Source organism: Pteropus medius, unplaced genomic scaffold (genome assembly GCF_902729225.1).
Source record: "Pteropus medius unplaced genomic scaffold, Ma_sr-lr_union100, whole genome shotgun sequence".
NCBI lineage: Eukaryota > Metazoa > Chordata > Mammalia > Chiroptera > Pteropodidae > Pteropus > Pteropus medius.
The window spans coordinates 18,613,986-18,634,613 of record NW_024346667.1 but is presented as its reverse complement, the minus strand read 5'-3'; the positions used below and the strand labels follow the sequence as shown (position 1 = coordinate 18,634,613).

The 20,628-nt window shown below is 40.5% G+C and overlaps 1 protein-coding gene and 1 pseudogene across 4 annotated transcripts in view; both read right to left on the bottom strand.

The window, feature by feature from the left end:
• The window catches only part of DOCK5 (dedicator of cytokinesis 5), a 182,212-nt gene that overhangs the window by 49,696 nt on the left and 111,888 nt on the right, over positions 1 to 20,628 (bottom strand). For all 4 annotated transcript variants that reach the window (XR_005655692.1, XM_039876138.1, XM_039876137.1 and 1 more), the window contains exons 19-27: positions 17,092 to 17,189; positions 16,768 to 16,857; positions 15,250 to 15,350; positions 13,404 to 13,538; positions 11,146 to 11,257; positions 10,366 to 10,436; positions 9,654 to 9,760; positions 7,686 to 7,822; positions 3,890 to 3,985 (exon numbers count right to left, since the gene is read on the bottom strand). Coding sequence is in view for 3 of the 4 variants with exons in the window: in XM_039876138.1 (XP_039732072.1) it covers positions 3,890 to 3,985; positions 7,686 to 7,822; positions 9,654 to 9,760; positions 10,366 to 10,436; positions 11,146 to 11,257; positions 13,404 to 13,538; positions 15,250 to 15,350; positions 16,768 to 16,857; positions 17,092 to 17,189 (947 nt within the window). In the remaining variant the exon portion in view is untranslated. The remainder of the gene's footprint in view (positions 1 to 3,889; positions 3,986 to 7,685; positions 7,823 to 9,653; positions 9,761 to 10,365; positions 10,437 to 11,145; positions 11,258 to 13,403; positions 13,539 to 15,249; positions 15,351 to 16,767; positions 16,858 to 17,091; positions 17,190 to 20,628) is intronic.
• Positions 12,402 to 12,521, bottom strand: LOC120613564 (uncharacterized; annotated as a pseudogene).

Below are 20,628 nucleotides of genomic sequence, written 5' to 3'. Positions count from 1 at the left end.
GATTATAAACCTAAGTAAATTATTATACTAAGGCTTTTGATATATCTTGCCAAACTACCATATAGTTTTTACTCCCATCAGTGTCAAACATTATTTGTTTTTCCAGGCCTTTGCCTATTCTGAGTATTGAAGATTTATATTTAATCTCATTTTTGGTTAATTTGCATTTCTTCTATAGTGAATTACATATTCTGTCCATATGTTTGTTGGCCATTTATTTTTTTCACTTTGCTGTTTGCTCATATTCTTTGCCAATTTTTAAAATTACTGTATCTTTTTTCAGTGATTTATAATAGCTCTTTGTATATTAAGGCTATTAGCCATTTGTCACACATCTTACAAATAATTTTAAAAATTATTTGTTTAGTGCTTGAAGTTAAAGCTGCACACATATATATATTTTTTCACATACAGGGGTTTCAATTTTTTACCCAGTAAAATCTACTGTTTTCTTTTATAGGATCCTTTCAATTTTTAAAACTTCATGAGTCCTTTTATTCTTCAAAATAGGTATATATTCATTTATATTTTCTTCTAGTTGCCTTAGGATTTAATTTTTTTAAACATTAAACCCTTCATTCCATCTGACATTTGTTTTACTGGTATAGCATGAATAAAAGTCAAACAAAATTTTTCCACATTGTTCACATACTTGCCAAATAACATTTACTAAAAATCTCACTTTACCTATTGAAAGGTAAAACATTTCATTTACTCCAAAGTCTCCTTTCAAATTCTTTCCATTTATTCTGTTGATGTATGTACCCTATTGCATGATTATTGTAGCATGACAATGTTTTCAAATTTGGTAGGCAAGTCCTCCATTACTGCTTCTATTGGGCTATTGATTTATATATCTTCTATTTATTTCTGCTCTCATATTTTTGTGACTAAATTAAATGAAATTTTTCTTTTAAAATCTCTAAATAGCTTCTGTTGTTATATAAGAAGGCCACTGAATGACATTTATTTTGAAGCCGGTTAGTTTAATAAGCTATTCATTAGTTACTAAAATTTGTATTTTAACTCTCTTGGGTTTCCTGGATAACGTAGTCATTTCAGCTAAAAATAATGACAATTATAATTACTTTTTCCTTTTTCAATATTTATACTTGGTGGGTTTTTTTTGGCGAGGGGAGGAGTTATTACATTGGCCAGAATTTATTGAAAAATGTGAAATGACAGTTGATATTTAACATCTTGATTCTCTTTTTTATGACCATCAAGTAATACGTTGCCTGGTGATTGCAAGTTAACAACATCTCCTCCAATTCTCAATTTGAAATAGATATTACATCTATCACATATATTTTGGCATCTGTGGAGTCATAAAGCTTTTTTCCTTTATTGAATTGATATATTTTATTAACAGATCCTCTAATATTTAACTATTCTTGAATATCTAGAATAAACTATATTAAGCCATATATATGTATATATACATGTACATCTATATATAGTATATGTGTGTACGTATTTCTCTTTGTGACTGTGTCTTTGTTTCTTTGTATGTCTTTCCCTCGCTTTTCCCTTCTACGTTTACCTTTCTCAAGCATTCTCACTGTGTTCTCATGGTATCTCTATCACTCCATGTATTTCAGCCATTTCCACATTCATAATCTTGTTTTAACAGAAACATGGCAAGGATACTGCCACTTTCACATTCAAATCCTCATTCTTCTCTTTGAACATACCGAGCCAACACTCTTGAGTTAAACAACGAGGGAGATAATAGATGATTTCTCTACTAAAAGAAGCTGAATAGGTAAATTTAAATGAACGCATATAAAGTATTATCTGTAAGCCAACATAACATTTCCTAAACAACATAGTTATCAACTTGCCTTTCTCTATACATTCTTTACATACATGTCAGAAATGGCACGGCACTAGCAATTAATGGTGTGTCCAGTATCTATACTTTTAATATAAGATCTGAATCCTTTCATAATATGTTTTGGATCAGCCTGAGTTTTGATCTAGCAGAGAGATGATGTTTTATTTGCAGTCATTTCTTTATATTCTTATTTGAATCAGCTCTATCACCCACATGTGAGTCTTATGAGTCTTATGAATCAGCTCTATCACCCACATGTGAGTCTTACCTTTTAGGGATTCTTCCCTGGTTGCTGCCTCTGCCCAGAAGGCTGTTCACCACACAGCCACATGGCCCACTCCTTCACCTTCAAGTCTTTGTCCAAATTTTACCTTTTCTGGAAAACCATTCTTAACTACCTTGTTTAAATTTGTAACTCTCCCACCCTGACTTGCCTTATCCTGCTCATTTTTATCTCCAGGGCACTTTTCTCTTTCTAACACTATCTATTTTTTGTTGTTGTAGTTGTTATTGCTAGAATGTAAGCTTTGCTAAAGTAGGGATTTTTGTCTGTTTTGTTCCCTGACATATCTCCAGTGTCTAGAACAGAGTTTGGCTTACAGTAGTTTCTTAATACATGTTTGTTGAAGAAATAAATGTTTTTTTGTTAGCTATAGCAGTTTGGGATGGTTCTTTTCCTATGTCCTCTAATTAAAACTTAACCCTATCTTTGAATATCACAAGTAAAAGATACTTCATTTTAAGGGTGATACAACTTGGATCTCAACAGGTAGCTGTGGTCTCAATCATAGTTTTATCTGACATCGAACAGACACAGTAGTTAGAGAATAAGATGCTAGAGCAACACAAGCATTTCTAAAAGCATGCGAATCACAAGTCCTTTAAAATGTTTTTGTTTTTTCTTTGAACCGAAAGGGCTGGATGGGACCATAGGGCACCAATCGATAAGCATGTCGAACATTTGTGGAAATACGATGCAAGGGGGAAAACGGAATTTATCAGAATTCCTCTCATGGCAACTATAGGACACATAGGCAACTACAGGACACATAACTTGGTAAAAGCTGCTTGGGCACGGGTTTGTCTGACAGTACACACACACTCTGCAGCGAGGTTGGCTGCCTGGGTCCAAACCCCAATTCAAATGATAGTTGCAATCTCGGGCAGGTTTCTTAACCTCTGTCCACATGCTTCCTCATTTAACAAGGAAGCTCATGAAAGAACTACCTGATAGGACTGGAATGAGCTTTCAATGAAACATGAAGTGCTTAAAATAGTTTCTGGCGCGTGCGCACAAACACACACACACACACACACACACACACACACACACACACACACACACACAATAGATTAACGACTACTACTATTATCATTGCTACAGCTGGCAGTACTAATACTATTACTATTACCTTTCTAACGAGGGTGGATCCAGACAGGGCGTGCATATATTGAGAATTAGAACTAAATTATTTGAGATTATTAAATTACTTGAGAGTAATAGAAGAAATGCTGAAAGCAGCCACCAAAACCCTCTATTTTCTGCTCACCAAGGCTCATCGTTTCCTTAAATAAAATATTAAATAAATATTCAAGGAGTAATAAGTGGACCGGGTACTGAGTTATTAGTCTTCTAGGGTGCCTGCATGTCTCAGTGGGTCTCTGCATTGTTACTGGCCTTTGTTTGATCTTCAGTGTGAGCGAGACTTCTCAGGAATGGATCTGCCTGCCTAATCTTCATGGACCCCTTAATCATGCTCCCCAGGAGCCTCTCTGCCACCCTGCTGGATCACCTCCTCTTAAAGGAACATCGGTCTCAGAATTAAAATCCTCTTGTAGTTCTAACCAAGAATCACCCATCTGGGAAGTCTGTAAGGTTCCGGATCCCACTCATTTCTAAGTGAGCCATGCCGCACAGTGTACAGGCACAGACTGGGATGTGAGGGGACCATGTGAATCTGGTCTCAAGACATTGGTCCCAAAAGCCTCCCAAGAGGCACATGGGACACTGAGAAGCAGTGGGGGCAGCGGGTCCCCTGCAGCGATACTCACGATGTGGGGAGACTGTCGGCTCATCCCGATCACAGTCCGGTTGACCCTCCTCAGCAGCCGCTCCATCACCAGCTGCATGTGCATGGCGGTGGGGCCCTAAGGGGAAACACAGGAAGTGGCACCGCTTCTTCCGACTCAGCTTACTTTTCTTCAGGAAACCTCGGACAGAGGGGTTTTCTCTTTAAATCTCATTCTGGCTCTTCCCTACAAAGCAATCTCTTGTCCCAAATGGAAAAGTGCTTTCACAGAATAATACATAATGTTACCAAGGGGCCAGGTGGAAAGAATCAGGTACAACATTTAAAAGATGTGTGGGCATGCCGTGGAAGAATGCTGCCCTAATAACCCTGATCACTCAAGCTTGCTGAGAGCTCACTGTGGCCACTGACTCAGCACAATTTAGGGGTGGGGGGACTCCCATTAGCATGATACTCAGTCCTGACGCTGAGCAGGTCAGCTTGTCTGGAACAATTAGGCACATGCACAGGAAGTGAAAAGCTATAATACAAAGTTCTTGCTACCTTCTGTGTAGAAGGAGAAAAAAAAAACAAAACAAGAAATTCCAGTCCAGGAGATTGTTATGAACTGTTTGTGTTCAGGGTTCACATGTTGAAGCTCTAACCTCACTGTGATGATACCTGGGAGCCAATTAGAGGATGAAGGCAAGGCCTGGTCTGATGGCATTAGTGTCCATATAAGAAGACACACCAGAGAGCTTACCCTTTCTGTCGCTCCACACACACCCCTAGGAGAGGCCAGGCGGGAACTAGGAGGAGAGCACCCTCACCACGAACCTGACCGCGGTGGTCACCCTGACCTTGGACTTCTGGCCTCCAAAACTGTGAGAAATAAATTTCTATTGTTTAAGCCACCTAGTCTACAGCAGGACCTCAAATAACAGTGATTTCCTTATTATGTCGATGAGACGTCAGAGAAACCGAACTCTTTTTATCTCAATTAGCCCGTGGTAAAATTAGTTTCATTATACATTGCTTCACTTAAAGTCATAGAACCTATCAGTGATGTTAAATGAGGACTCAGGTATTTTGTTTTGGCAGCCCGAGCAGACTAACATAGGAATTTAATAGTTTGACTCTGTCAAGGGTGAGCAATTATTTGACTTAGTTGATCTTCAGTTTTTCATAACCATAAAAAAGGAAGTTTGCTTATAGGAATTAACTGGGCTGATGTACACAATGGTGCCTCATAATGTTTAGTTTTTTATTTTTCTTTTTTTCCTTTTTTGTGGTTTGGTGTTACACTCATTCAGCTTCAACTTATCAGTATTCAACTTAACTTTTCAAAGCCTTTATTCATTCTTGCTTCATGACAGATATTTGGAAACTCCTGGTTAAACACTTCAAATAACTAAATTATTGCTATATATAGCTTTATTAAAATACCAAGTACTGTTAGCTTGCCTTCTTTCCCTCCCTCCCTTCTTTCCTTCCTTGCATTTTATTATTTACTTGCTTTCATTCTTTGAATGAAAGTGAAGGATAAAACTGACCTTTCTTGGAAAGGTCACCTATATTTATAATTCCACACTGTAGGACTGACTAAGTGCATAATTCACATAGGAGTAGGGGGGAAGGCTTGTGTGGAGGTGTGAAAATAAATCCTCCATCCTCTGAGCCCTTAAGAGATTCATCCTCCAGCAGGAGAGATGAGGCATGAATATAAATAAGCAAAACACAAAGATCCCAACGTGCTTGTTCCCTTTGTTCACCGCTGTGTTCTTAGACTTATCTTGGCGCCCAGAGCATGCAGGTTGCTTAAGGATTTGTAAACTGAACTCATAACTCAGGGTACCAAACGATAAGAGCCTTAAAAGTGACATAAAGAGAACATGAAGGGAACTAGCAAAGCGTGGGGGTTTGGGCAGGACTGCACCAGGAATGACCTCACACAGGTGCTTATTGCTTTGAAGAGTGAGGACAATGAGGAGAAATAGCTTTGGGAAAAGAGGAGGGAATCTCGGAGTGTTAAAAAATGAAAAAAGGCATAGGAATAAATGTCAGTAATTATAGAGCTTGGAATTAACTGAGAAGATGAGAGGCTATGGGAAGACACATAAAGTTAGCTCGTATATTTAAAAATGCTTACGGTAGAAAAAAAAAACATACCATTACCATCAATAAAAAAAAATACTGACTTAATTACTTTAACGGAGCTCCAAGATTAATAATTTTGAATGCTTCTGCTTATTAGAACATTACTCGGAAGACGAAAAAAGTTTTTTAAGCCAATTACATCTAGCGCAGGACGTAAATACATTCAAGTCATTTCTGAAGAGTCTTTCTGTGTAGTAAGAAGTAGGATCAGAAGTGAAAGAGACCTAGGAGGTCATCTAGAACAACTCTTACATGTCGCTGAATGAGAAAGTGAAGTGCCATGACATTGTCCTAAGGATAAAGAGCTACAGCAGAGTGGTCATACTGAGACTAGAAACCAAATAGCCTGATTCTTATATTCCACATTAACTTAGGATCACATACACACGCTTTCAAGAACAACGTAGCCCTGACTAAACGTAGCCCTGTGCCTAGCACGTTGTTGCCAACTTTAGAGGACTCAGAGTTTCATTTTAGTATTTTAATTACCGAGTCATAAGGGTTTCTTTTTAAAAATATTATAGTCATTATGACATGATCGATCATATTTATTTACCTGTTGTAAAATCCTTGGTTAGGAATCAAATCCCCAATCGTAAGATTCCTGAGGGAAAGTGTATTCCATTTTATAACATGGCTTCTAGGAACACATTTAAGCCTAAAAAGGGGCTGACCTATAATTTAATTTAATCTAAAATAGATAGTACAAATAGGGTGGGCTACAGGAGCTCAGGGAAGAAACAAGGGTAGAGCGAGGCAGAGAAAGTGATGGTCTCCTCCTGCTCTTCTGTGGCAGAGGTGTGGAATGCAGATGTGCGAAATGCAGATGTGCCTGTGTGATGACAAGCAGGAGGTGAGACGGGCTGTGGCCAAACTGGGGTGGACCTTGAAAAGTGAGCTAAGGCTTCGGCTATGAAAAGGACAGAGTATCCGTCATGTCCTTCAGCAGAACTAAATCTAAAGATGCTGGTATGAGAAAGGGCCAAGGCAAAACCAGGAGTGATTTCCCTACTCTGTGGGAACATCTGTGCCATGTAGACACCAAGCGGTGTGGTGACCATGGTTTGCGTGCAACTGAAAACATTCTGCAAAGTTCTCCAGCCTCTTGAGTGGAGGCCACGCGTAGGCCTTTGGGCTGTGCTATCTCTATCTCTAGGACTCGGTAAATCCAGGCAGTTCCAATCCCAGGCCTTCAGGGGGCACAGGTATCTAGGTCATGGCGAAGAGGCCAGATAAGGAAATGCGTAATTTCCACTAGGCTCCAAAGAATCACGGTCAGAGAGAATATAAACACACGAACTTCTAAGAAGCTTGAAAATATCTACAATAGTGTTTACTGTAGGTACCAGAGGTAAAAGAGGAGCTAGGTTTCTGCATAAAAAAACAGAAACAAAAACAAAATAAAAGTGTCTAAACAGGGCTCTGGCCCTGAAAAGTTCTCACAGGGACCTCAGCAATGGGTCCCAGCAGTAAACAGACCTCTCCTGGACTTAGATTTGCAGAGCAGGTTCCAGCAAGGAGAAGCCTCTCTTTACCTCTAAAATGGGCACAGCCTGTCCAGGTGCGCCTGTTCTAAAGTGCGTGGGCCAAGCCCTGACGCCAGGAAGGCCACAGAGTCATTCTCGTCCTAGGCCACGAGACCAGTGAGTGCTGTGGTCTGCGTCAGTGACGGTTCGACTCACCACATCCTTCCTGTCTAGCGCTTCCAGGATGCTGCTCAGAAGCTGCGAGCTCGCCTCATGGTCAGGCCTGCTGGAGTTGTCGTCCAGCTGGCCGCTGAGCTGGTCGATCAGCAGTGGCAGGAGCACGTCTCTGCACTCTGAGAGAGAAAATGAAGACAGCTCGCCAGCTGCAGGATCGCCTCCTGAACCGCCCTCTCCCTGCCTCTCTTTCTGCCTGTTCTTACAGCCCCCAGCACTGGACTCCACTCTGCAGGGCAGGGCTCCCTCCAGGCCATGAGGGGCACAGGAATTTAGGCATGGGATTTCGGCCCTGTCGCTTGATTTGGAAAACTAAGAAAATCGCACCTGTCATTAAGTACACGTAGCAAAACGTTTAAAGGGTTGAACAATTTCTTCGGTGTTAAAAATAAAAGGCTAACTTAATTCTCGAAAGCAAGTCATGTGAAACTAATAAACTAAGCAAGTTATACACTTAAAAACATATATATTTTTGAAATTTTCCACCTAATGGAGAAAATTTACTCTAAGATTCCTATAAATACTGACCCTCACTAGTATATTTTCATGTGTTTCACAGACATTCCGCCCTTGTTTTCACAGGCATGTGGACTTCACCGATAAAGTTCATACCTCCCTTTTGGGATCTTCACTATTATAAAATATATGATGAGTCCAGTTATTTGGACGGTAACAGAAATGGCTGTTACCAGTGAGAATAAGTCCTCTGACTGGAACTGTCTAATGCATGGAGTGCGCACAGCCCATCTTTATCACCTCATTTTTCCTTTCTGCATCCTTACAGGCAGAGATTATCAAAGGACATTAAGATGTCTGGTAATATTACATGTTCTACTTTAGAGCACTCACTGGCTTTCTGAACGACTTCCACCTGTGTCTTTGTAACAGTTAAGATTTCTAAGCACACATTCATGGGGTCAGAGACTATCAGGGCCAAAAAGAGGCTTCTGATTTGATCTAGTTCAAGTGCTTCCTTTGATAGAAACAAAAGCCGAGACTTAGCGAAGGTCAGTAGTGTGTTCAAAGTTACATAACTGGCCAGGGGAAAGACCGAGAGGGTTCTCCCACCCACGACTCACTCAGTTTTCCTATTTCTGAGGAGTCCAACAGGTCCTCAGATGCCACCAGGCAATACAAGTAACAGGAAGTCACCCTCTAGGACGTCCTGACCTGGTGGAAGCTGCAAAAAAGTTCCCACGGCTGCTCCACTCTAGCCAGTCTCGGGTTTACTGGGGAAAAGACCGGACATTGGACCTTTTCCCCATATCAGCTTTGGGACAGGAGACTTAGTGGCTACATGCTCAACTCTAATTACAAAATGAATAGTATTTTGTCAGTATAAGAGTTTTCATCTCTCCATGCCCTACTCTCCTCCCGGCAGCATGCTAGTAACTAACCGCACGCCCCGCAAAAAAAACCCTCTGATTTATAGTGTTTGCCAATTTCCGTGGTATAAATACTTCCACTATGGCTGATTTTCAGCTACTTATGTGACATGAATGAGCATGGAGTTGAGCAAAGATGCCCATAATCGGTTGTCCTGGCCCAGGCGGTGTGGCATTAGGCATAGACTACACTGCTGCCCCGTCCCCTGGTTTTTGAGATTATATTACGTATAGGTCAAAGAAGACACATTTTTAAAGAGAACTATCTTTCATGCTTGCCATTACCTTTCAGGGTTCCTATTTTGTGACAAAACTCTCTAATGGATGAAACACTTGATTGTTCTAATTAAAGATTAATGAACACACAATTTTGCTCTTTTAGGAATTATTAGAAATACTGAACTGACTTCACCTTCTCCTTAAAGCCGGTTTCCCAGGAGGTTCTCAAGTACCAACAAACAACTGAACTGGCAAGGATATTACTGATATTAAGAAAAAGGGCAAATTGGCTGAAGAAGAAGCAAGACTGGAATTTCGGTAAATAGCCTTTTCGGGGGAGACTTACCCGACTGCCGAAAAAGATTACTCTCTACTATCTTGGTCATGCAGTTAAGTTTCTGGCGAACTAACTGGTTGTCAGGAATGCTTTGAATGAATTTGCAGAAGAGCACGCTGGAAGACAAAACCCAGTGGTTAGTGTTTTCCTTCTGCTAAGCTGAAGGTATCATTACACTGTGATTGCTCTCTGCTCTGAGATCAGGGCACGGAGAGGTTTACCTGGAAATCTCTTTCAAATGACTAGAAAGACTGTCTCTGGGAAGCAGAGACTGTATTCTACGCTCACTGCAGGGCTTGACCTGAGAGCTGATTCTGCTTACACTGCCAAAGCACCCCGAGGTCTGCCACTGCCATCCAGACCTGTCTTAGCACTCAACTTCTGCAGAATCCTTTTCTTGCTAATTCCACTCCAGTGTCAGTCGCCATCTGACTTTGCATTCCTGGGGTACTTAGGTAAAGGGCTGGAAGCATATTATTATGTACTTTCTTCTGTAGTTAATTTTATGTCTGTGTGTCTTATTTCCCTGGAGAAAGCTCAAACCTCTTCAGAGAAGCAGGCTTTGTGTCTTTTTTTCTAGCTTCCCCAGAACTAAGCACAAAAAGGTGTTCGGTTAATATATGTTAGAAGAATGAGAGCACGTGTGGCGGCCGAGGCTCCAGCCAAGCAGAGGAGCTGCTTTTCTGTTAAAGGCAAGAAACAAATGGTTTTTGCTATTTACCTGAGCTCAATAGGATCAAACACAAGCTTGACGTCATTAATTATGCTAGGAAGGTACTTCAAAGCTGCCCCCTGTAAGAAAAACGCCAAAGGCAGATTCAATTGCCAAACAGGACAAATACAGAATTTACGGCTTGATTCCAGGAAAAGAAAGGCTTGGATCTCACGCAGGAAACTGGACACAAATGTTCTTGCAAAAGAAAGGAAAGCCGACGCTGTAATACGTGATCTCCTAAAATCTTTTTCCTGAAAAGTCAGGAGACACAGCTTTCTGTCTTCACTACCAACAGGCACTACCCACTTGGAATTCATTTCTCGACCTCACGAGGTAGTTAAAATCTTGACGTTGCCATAAAGAGCAAAGAATATTAAAGTTAAAATTTGAGTCTTCAGAGATTATGTATTTTCCATTTGAAAAATTGATAATAATGAAAATGATGGTGACTTTGGGCTCCCGGGAAAAAGGGGGAAACTAAGAATAAAAACCTGTTGTCTGAAACATCAGGATCAATGGGCTGAGTTCACAGGGGCCACAAAAGCCACTCAAGGGATGTCTGAAAGGGAAGCTTGTCTTTGGCAAACTGACATTTGAGAATAAAAAAATTCATGAAAGTTGAAACACAGGTTTCTCCCTGTACTTTCTATAAGTCATACTAAAATTCGCAAGTTTTCCATGAATTATGGTTTATTTTGTTCCTCTCCCACCACGGCCAATTCTATGTTGTCCCAGGACATCCTCACCAATGGCATTAAAAGTTACCCACGATGATGACAGGCTGACCTTGATCTTGACAGCTTCCTCCAGAGGCCTGTCCATTAATGTATTGAAAGCGAGAAATAATTGGCGGATTGAATTATTAAATTCATCTCCTTCTTCACTCTGGCCATAAAATCTTAATAAGAAAAAGAGAAAAGCAATGAGATTTTCCACCTTTAAAAAGAAATTTTCAAATAGAACTGTTGCTTAAACAATGCTAGAAGCACATGCCTCACTGGTCATCACTTTGAACTTTGCAAGAGAAGTCCCAGCGTGCTCTAAGATGGTTTCAGACCAAGCCTCACAAACTGAGAAGATATTAGCACCTGGATATTACCAGCTGGGTGGTAATTTGTATGGAATGTCCTACTGCAGAGCTCTCCAGTTGGTCCACTGTGAAAAGCCACTTGGAAAGGATTCCCCTGAAGCTGTCAGAAGACCACAGCCTTGTTGATGTCCTACAAGCTAGTGGTCTGTAGGCACTTCTGGCATGGAGGGAGAGCAGCAGGAAGCTGCTTTGCCTGAAGTAGCAGATGAGCCCTGCATGCTTGCCGCCTTCCTCAATTCGTTAGCAGAATGTCCAATGAGCGAGGGATACCCCCCAGCTAACTTCCCTGACACATCACACCTGCCACATTCTATTTTCCAGCATCACTCCTTCCCTCCTCCCTCATTCTCCTTTTCTGTGTCGCTCTTATTATTCTGTCTCATCTAATCAAGCCCTAATCACTTGAGTTGAAGTTTCAGACAATGGGTAGAAAAGCTCGACCCAGAAACATTCTGAACCCAACCCAGTCTGCAAGGCTAGCTGGTGTTACTCTGTCCATTGAACTGGGCACGCTGGTGCTGACCTACCCTAACGAGGGGCCCTCCCAGGGCACAAGACACCTTAATCTTCACTAATTCGTGCTTGTTTTGATTAAAGGATTCTGCTTGTCTTCAAGAGTTGTCCATCAGCTGAAAAGTTGATTCTTTCTTATTAATAGATATTACTGGACAAATGTGACATTTTTCTTTCTTACTTTCATTTTGCTTTTTATCTGTCCTTAAGAAATTATATTCTTATTTTAATCTTTAGCAAATGTATAGGTAAAGATAGTGAGTATTGTATTGCATTTGGATGTGTGTGTGTGTGTGTGTGTGTGTGTGTGTGTGTGTGTGTGTGTATGTATATATATATATTTAGGCGAGGCAACCTTTGGTTGACCTCACAGATTGCAAGGACCTTGTCAGCTTACAGTCTATTTTTTTTTTATTTTTTATTACCTGGTTAGTACTTGGATGGGAGACCACCCAGTCTTCCTAGGTGGTCTCCCATCCAAGTACTAACCAGGCCCGACCCTGCTTGACTTCTGAGATCAGACGGGATCGGGCTTATTCAGGGTGGCATGGCCACAGACTGAGTATAAATATTTTTTTAAATTCAATCGGCCATTTGATCTTTTTTCTTTTGCTTTCTATTGTAAAGATATTTATCACTCTTCTCTTGAATTTTAAGAGCCTTTTATCAGAAAAGCTATTAACCTTTGATCTGTACTATATGTTGCAAGCTTTTTATTCAGGTTGTTTGCCTTTGATTTTGTTTATAGTTTTAAGTATACGAATTTTTAAAAATATACAAGCTTGAATCTATAGACTTTTTCCTTCTGCCTTATAAATATATCTTAAGTTTGGAAACTCAGCTATTACTGAAGTGTAAGGAAGGCTGTGCAGTTGTGAGCATTCCCAGAAAGGTACTTCTTCTTTCTTGATGTCTTCTCTTTTTGATGGAACTGTTATTCTAGGAATTCAAATTGGGAATTATCCTATCTTTATGGCTTAGCTTCACCAGGTAGCTAAACATGGAACCAGCAAAGAAACACACACCTCAGGAAACATCTCCCCAAACTGCCTTTTCCCCTCTACTACCAAAGATAGCTCATGATTCTAGATTTGTAAATCCAACATTGTTATGAAGCCCCTCACTGTACTAAATACAATCTTGCCACAGGAACGTGCCTCCCTAGAGCTGTTGTCACCAACAAAGGCTTCTAGGAAGTTGCACATTAGCGTCCCTAAGTCCTTTTGTCATTACTGCCCTAGAAATTCCGCTGACCCAAAAGGACTTCACATGGACCTTCTCTAATGGCTTCATAGTACGCCTCCATATTTGGCCCTGAAGTTTTGAAATTGGCAACTCCATGACCCAAGAGATCGCAGAGCCGAACATGAGCACAAGGGTTAAGGAAAACTTCACGGAGAGAGAATGAACAGCATCAACATCTTATCACAGTGACCATTACCTCAAGTAGAGTACTCTAGACTGGATGATGAATCTAAACAAGTATTTTAAGGCTTTCAAAGCAGCAAAAAGCAATTCGGTCTTGCTGGAGTCATCTGCATTAGCCACGTAAAAGTTCAGTACCTTGGAGAGTTTCCTTAAAAGAGTGAGAAAGACAAGATTGTCAATGGGACAAAGTGGCACCCAGAGGTTTGGGGTTTGCTATACAGTAAGGGAACTTGGCATACTGGGGAAGTAGAAGTCACAACGACTATTATCTCTTCTAGACTATATCCTGAACAGATAGATTTGGAGCTTCCCTTCTGCCTAGAAATAGCAGATGGTTTCTTTACCTTTGTAGGATTTTAAAACGGGATGAAGCAATGAAACAGTTAAAGAGATTCAAATACTGGAAATATTTTAATCTCTGGGGTGTTATACAGACATCTTTAGGTGTTTCTTGTAAAGGACAGATTGCCCATCTGAGACACTGCCTTAAAAGAAATCTAATTCTCTCTGATTTGCCTAAACCCTTTGGCATCCATAAATACGAAGCCAGATGAAAAACTGCTGAGTATGGGAAGAGGAGCTGAGTCTGACGAGAACACCCATGGTTCCCAGCTCCCAAAAGATAGCCCTGATCTGAGACTGCAGGTCGCCCTTTCAGACTTTCCAGTCTTCGGACTAGGCAATGCCTTAATCTTCTGCTAACTCGCGCTTTTGAGGGCACTGATATTTTTGACTTTCCTGCTGGGAATCTCTGAGTTTTCTAAGAAAAACCCACAGGAAACACGTTGAAACGACCAAGCCAGATTACTACCACCCAGAGTGTCGCACCCGGCTCTGCGTGATGAAGACCCAGTGCCAGGATTTCCTCACTTGTGGCCACTGAGGGTTTGGAAAGTGAGGCTGCGGGGCGGAAGGAACCCTATCACTGGAGTATCCACCGCTTCCCTAGATGCGGTGGGCGTGATATCCATTGTGTTAGGGGTGATTATGCTACAGGACACTTCTTTCACGTCACTTAGGTTTTATTACATTTCTGGACCTTCGTGCAAATAAAACCGAGAACTCTCTTGTTTAATTTGGAAGGGATCGATAATCTGAGCTAACGTTCGAGTCGGCGGCCACTCTGCTAGACCTGCCGGCAGCAATCGGCTTGATCTGGCTTAAGCTACTGTCAAAAAGGTCTTTGCCAATATCAACTACACTCCTGTCATTATTTATCACATTGTTCTGCACAATAACTGGAATGCAAGAGGGTGGGGTCATAAGCCGCATACAATGCCATGACAGAGGAGCACTCCAGGGCGAAGTAGGGAGTGAAAACATTGCTTTTCTTAGTCAGGGTTCACTATGGAAAAGAGAGACCATTCCCTCTTAAGCGAAAGAAAGAAAATTAAACCTTCTCATATCCAATAAATGATAAATTCTACACAGCACTTGTGACGTAGGGCTGAGGGCATGACCTGCTATTCTATCGGATATGGTTTTGCTTAATCTACGTTTGATTCTCTTGGGGCCTCATGCTAATCTCACTGACACCCAATTCCAAAGATCTTGAGTATGGTCGCCTGTCCTGGCTTCTGCTCCTAAGGCTTTAACTCCTCACCTATATGTTCTGGATTCTTAAAGAAGTAGAGCCTTATCTCTTCCATCATTTCCTAGAAGGTGAGGCCTGAGCCTGACCACCTTTCCAGGGTTGGAATAGCTACATGGCTGCCTCCTTCTACCAGGAAGTGTAGAACGAGGTTCCATTTTTAGGGGCATGTTTGCTCAGTCTATGACCCATTCGTTTCCCAGCAATCCAGCCACAAAAGTGGAATCCAATAACCTAACAACGGGTAGCCCCCTTGAATCATACTTACACATATGCCAAAGTGGCACTGAAGTGCTTGTAAATGTAGGTTTCCAGGACAGGATTAAAATGCTGGAACTTGATGTCTCCTATCAGTGAAATAATAAATACCTGCCAAAGGTGAAACACATAAATAACAGCACTGTACAAGCCCTAGGCATTCTGTCAACACACTGGATTTTAACATCTGGGTACTGTCTTTTCTTTCTTGATCATTTTTGTAGCTTTCTCACTTTATTATTCCAGAGCTGAAGTTAAGTGTTTTAAGTGAACATGAATAGAAAGACTACTATGTGTCTGGCATTGTGCTAGATGCTGTGAAAAAACCTATGCCAGCCAGCATCCCTGGCCTCAGGGAGCTATGTCTCCAAGAGAGTCCAGTGCACAGGTAATGTAAGTCAGGGAACGTGGTGGGGCAGGAGGGAGGAGGATACAGGCAGGGGTTACCTGTGTGAAGAATAAACTCTAACCCACGTATGCAGCTAATGAAACATTCCATGCCAATTTTCTCCTGAATGCAGTGTGGGAGCCCCCAGTAACTGAATTCACCAGACTTTTGCCTCCCAATTTCCCCTGTGTATCACTACCAGGTGCAAAATCTACAAAAATACCACTTTGCACCTATTCATGATGGAAGAGTACAAAAGAAGGGCCACCTGGTACTTTCACATATGCACACTGCCAGTTGCTCTGCCCCACAGAAATCTGTCTCCAGACCTCGTCCCCCAGAGCTCAGAACCACTGTCTCTCTTTCCCATGAACCTGACCAGGCGTGACCTCAGTTGGAGGGATTCCTTCTCTTTAGCTTCAACATCCTGACTCTTGCTTGAATTTACCAGTTTCTCCGAGCTGGCGAATGACCTAAAGCTGCAATATATCTTCCTCCTTTGTGGCAACATTTAGGTAAAATTCTGCGCTGAACTTAAACCCCAACAATGAGAAAACAATGCTTGACTTGGATGTGTCAGCATCTTCCACTTTACCATTATTTCTGGCCTTCCCAGATCTCCTCTCCTTGTCTAGATTTCAGTTCTTAGAACGGGTTGTATAACGTTTAAGTACTTTGTATGGCAAACTTAATTGTCTGCAAGGTTGCGTATTGTACATAAGGAGACTAAGACTCATTTCTGACTTTATAAAGTCAGTCTCCCTTGTGTCAACACAAAAGTACACACATATACAACAAGCTGCAAGCATCTTCATTAATGGTTTCTCCTGTTTTACAACTAACCAATTTTAAAGTAAGTTAAAGTGACTCCTTTTTTGCAATGTAATATAACCTCGTTTTCCTTAATGACAAAGAGAAAGCACATCAAACTTGAAATCTAACAAAATGGAAAAGAAAAGCTTGAAATATAAAGCAAATGTTTCTAATTTTACTTCCAGAAATTTAGCCTTAAGAAATAGTCAAGAGAGATGTATACAAATATTTATGCAGGAGGTTATTCATCACAATTATTTATAATAATGAAATACCGAAAACTATAGTTGTGACAATAAACACTAGTTGATATATTGAACTGCTTACCAGTGCATCAAACACCAAGAAGTCATATGTTTCATTGTCTGACATTTCCATCATTATGTTAAAAAGTGCATCTAGCGTATCTTGTAAAAACTGAAAGAATAAAAATGGAGGGGTTATTTGAGGCTTTCAGTTCAGCTTCATACTGAAGAAATTCGGGCATAATTAGGTTTTGATAGAATAGGTTTACAAACAGCATTTTCTTAAGTAGTGCACACTTGCTTCCCAATGTAGATAACAAATTTTATATCTACGATGATAGGTTTAATTTAAAACGTTGAAGTAATAATACGGTGGCCATATTTCTAAGTATGAATATAAACATACCTTAACAATCTCTCCTCCATCCACCTCCATTAACTTCTTTAAGTTGTGTTTGATGTTCTGGGAGTTTGAACGCCAGTTTAACAAACCTAACAGGTCAACTAGGAGAAACCACAAACCACAAACATTAGACACTGATTAGAAAAAGCAACTCAGAACTCTAGAAAAGATGATTGTTCCTAATGGTGGCCGAAACCTTACGTATTCTTTTAATTTACCGTGTCCTATCTAAATCAGAGAAAACTCTGTGATCTCTTTTCACTTTTCAAACAGAAAAAAAAAGTCACTAATGTTCAACAACATAAAACAATACCTGAATAGAACTCACATTTCTCAAATAATGACATATAGTCGAAACCTAAAAACACTCTTAAGCAATCTTCCTACATTTAATTTGCTGCTTTGCTTAATTCGTCCCTGTCACTACGTGTGTTTCAGTGGGTTTAAAGGGAAAAGGGAATTTATATACATGCATTAATTCATTTAAACATTACATCTACACTATGGAGCAGATTTTATTTTTTCCATTTTGGAGATGAAGAAACTGAGCCTTCATGAAATTAAATTCCTTTCCTTAGGTCACACAACTGCCAGGGAGTGGTAGGAATGGACTCTAATTATAGATTTACCTGTTTCCAAACAATCGTGTCCTTGCTACTCTATTATACTGCCTTTCCAGAGTTCTTCAAAGAAATAAACAGGAAAGCAAATCAGATGAGTTGCTATTTCAAAGAGAGGCATGGCTCTTAGGTTAAGTCTAGGACAAAAATCTTGAGATGTTTTTGGATTTAAAATGCAGAATTTAAAATTTTTAAGTCACTTATAGCTTTAATAAATGCTAAGCTACTAAACTGTCACAGGCACTTTATTGCAGGCATCTGGACTGTTACTACTGTATCATTTCGTTTAGTATATCAAGTTACTATTACTATTTAGAGCTTTCTCTAGCAAAAGCAGCAATACATATTTTTTAATCAATGGACTTGTATAAATATATGTAAGTAGTTGAAAACACACTATTCTTTAGAACAGTCAATTTGCTCCACAGGTGTTTTGTTTCATTGGCTTGCATATTATTTAGTCCCTGAGAAATCTCCAAAACCCAGGGCCTAGAGGCTCCCACTGTCAACAGAATAAAGCCCTAATACCCCTTTTAGAAGGCAGTAAGGCCCCACTTCTGGCCCTCCTGCCAGCCCTGTCTGCAGCAGTCAGACAGATCAACTCATTAACCTCTACACCACGGCGTGCTCTGAAATAGCTCCATGTCTTTGCATATATTCTTCCTTTGTCTGAAATGTCCAGAAATACCATAATAGTATGTATTTGGTAAGTTCCTACTTATATTTCAAGACCCATCTCAAACTTTTTTTACCTCTGGGAAGACTTACCCAATCACTCTGCTATCTGCACTGCTTCCACATATACAGAGACTTACACATGCATATACATTTACATACACATATACATATATAAATAACAAAAACACACTGGGAATCTCTTTGGTTTCCTATAGATTTGAGCCATTTGAGAGGACAGGAACCACACCGCATTCATTCTAATACCCCATTATACTGCTAGGCATCTAGTAGGTGATCAACACCTGTTTGATGAAAGAATGAATGAATGGATGGAAGGAAGGAGAACTGGTAGCCCTCAGGAAACTGGTCATGTGCTAAATACAATTCTTTAATTATTCGTTCATTCAGCACTTAATAATAGGCGTTATGCTAGGCCTATCCACTAGGGACTGTCCACTTCCATCTTCCCATCTCCTACTTCTGCCACAAGCCAGTCAATGGTACTGCTCCATTCATCATTTCACTTTACTCATTTCTGCCTGAGGAGACGAATTTAGATACTTCAGCAGAGTGAAAGGTCACCCAGCAGCTTTACGCATCTAAAAAGAACCCGTCAATCTGCCCAGAGGTTTACTCCCTAAAGAGGTTTGCATGCCACATCACTGCTCATATTAGGAACACATTTGGCATCTGGTGAATCCAAGTCTTAGGGCCAGAAAAGTGGTGGCACAGTGTCATGGAAACAGCCCTAGACTTACTGTGTTTCTGAGATCCATAGAGGTTGGTGCTTATAGCTCTAGTAAACTTTCATTGCTGCACAGTTTCAATCGCATTATATGAATGTACCAAAACTGTTTGTCCGTTCTACTGTAGATAAACATTTCCAGTTTTTGCTATCGCAAACAATTCTGCTATGAACATTCTCATCTGTCTTCTGGTACCTAGGAGTATTAAACTAAAGTGAAACCTCTGGATCATCAGGAATGATCGATCATCTTCACTCATAGTAGATATTATCCAAACGTTATCCAAAGTTGTCTCAGTTTATATCCCCATCGGAAGTATGTAAGAATTTAGGATTCTCTGAATGACAATCCGCCAATTTAGAGTAGTGAATGCCTCTGGGAGAGGATTAGGCACCATAACATTTAAAAAAGGAAAGAAAGACAAAGAAAACCACAAGCTTTGGAGTTATATCTATTCTCAGACCCAAGACCACCACTCATGAGCTTAGCAAAATATTTTAGCACTTTAACTCAGTTCTTTGGTCAGTAGGCTGAGGTTAATACTGGCAGTGCTGGCATCTTCATGTGCTGAGTGCTGGATGACTGAGAACGACCTGGCACAGGGCCCCACACCTGCAGGAACTTGACCTCCCCTCTCCCTTTCCTGGAACAACAAATCTATCCTCACCCTCCATAAGAGCCCAGCAACAAATGATCCCATATAAATTGGTCTGTTCCACTTTTGGGAAAATTAATAAAATAAATACAGAGTCTGGAAACTCTGTCTGTAACTAGTGCCAGTGGCTTTTAAACTTTTAAGTCTGAATAGTCTTCCTAAGGCTAAAAAGAAATGCTTCGGGGCACAGCCTCTGTGTGAAAGGAGAATGACTAAACTATCAGTCGGAAAACGCCCTCAGGGGTTGATGGTTTATTAATATTCATTGGCTTCTTTTTTCTCAGAATAAATTACACTGGTTCCTTATCATTTCCATCAAATTAGAAGAAAGCAAACACATCAACAACCCACAGTTATTATCTGTCCCTGTGAATACTGTTTTCTCTGATGCTTGTGACGTCCTTCTGTTGCCATCTTCCCCACATCTGTCCCCTCTTCCTACCTCTATCCACTATGACAGCAGATCCCTCCTCTCAGCTTTAGATAAGTTTGCCTCCTTAAACCTTCTATGGGAGACGATATTATTTACAACTTTTTTTTTTTTGGTATGTTAAGTATTTTTGAGCTCGAAACACTAGGAATGAGATGACAACAAAGAAAAAGAGTACAGTTCCACCCGATGGAACTTTTTGTGATGAAAGGAATGTTTCATATCTGTGCTGCTCAACATAGAAGTCATCAGCCGTGTGAAACTACAGAACACTTGAAATGAGGCTAGTGAGACTAAGGAGTTGAATTCATACATTTCGCAAGCTACATGGGGCTAGTGGCTGTCATAGCAGGACTGCAGCACAGGTTCAGAATATTTAGATCGGTGATGTAAATATCAGCACATCAAGTT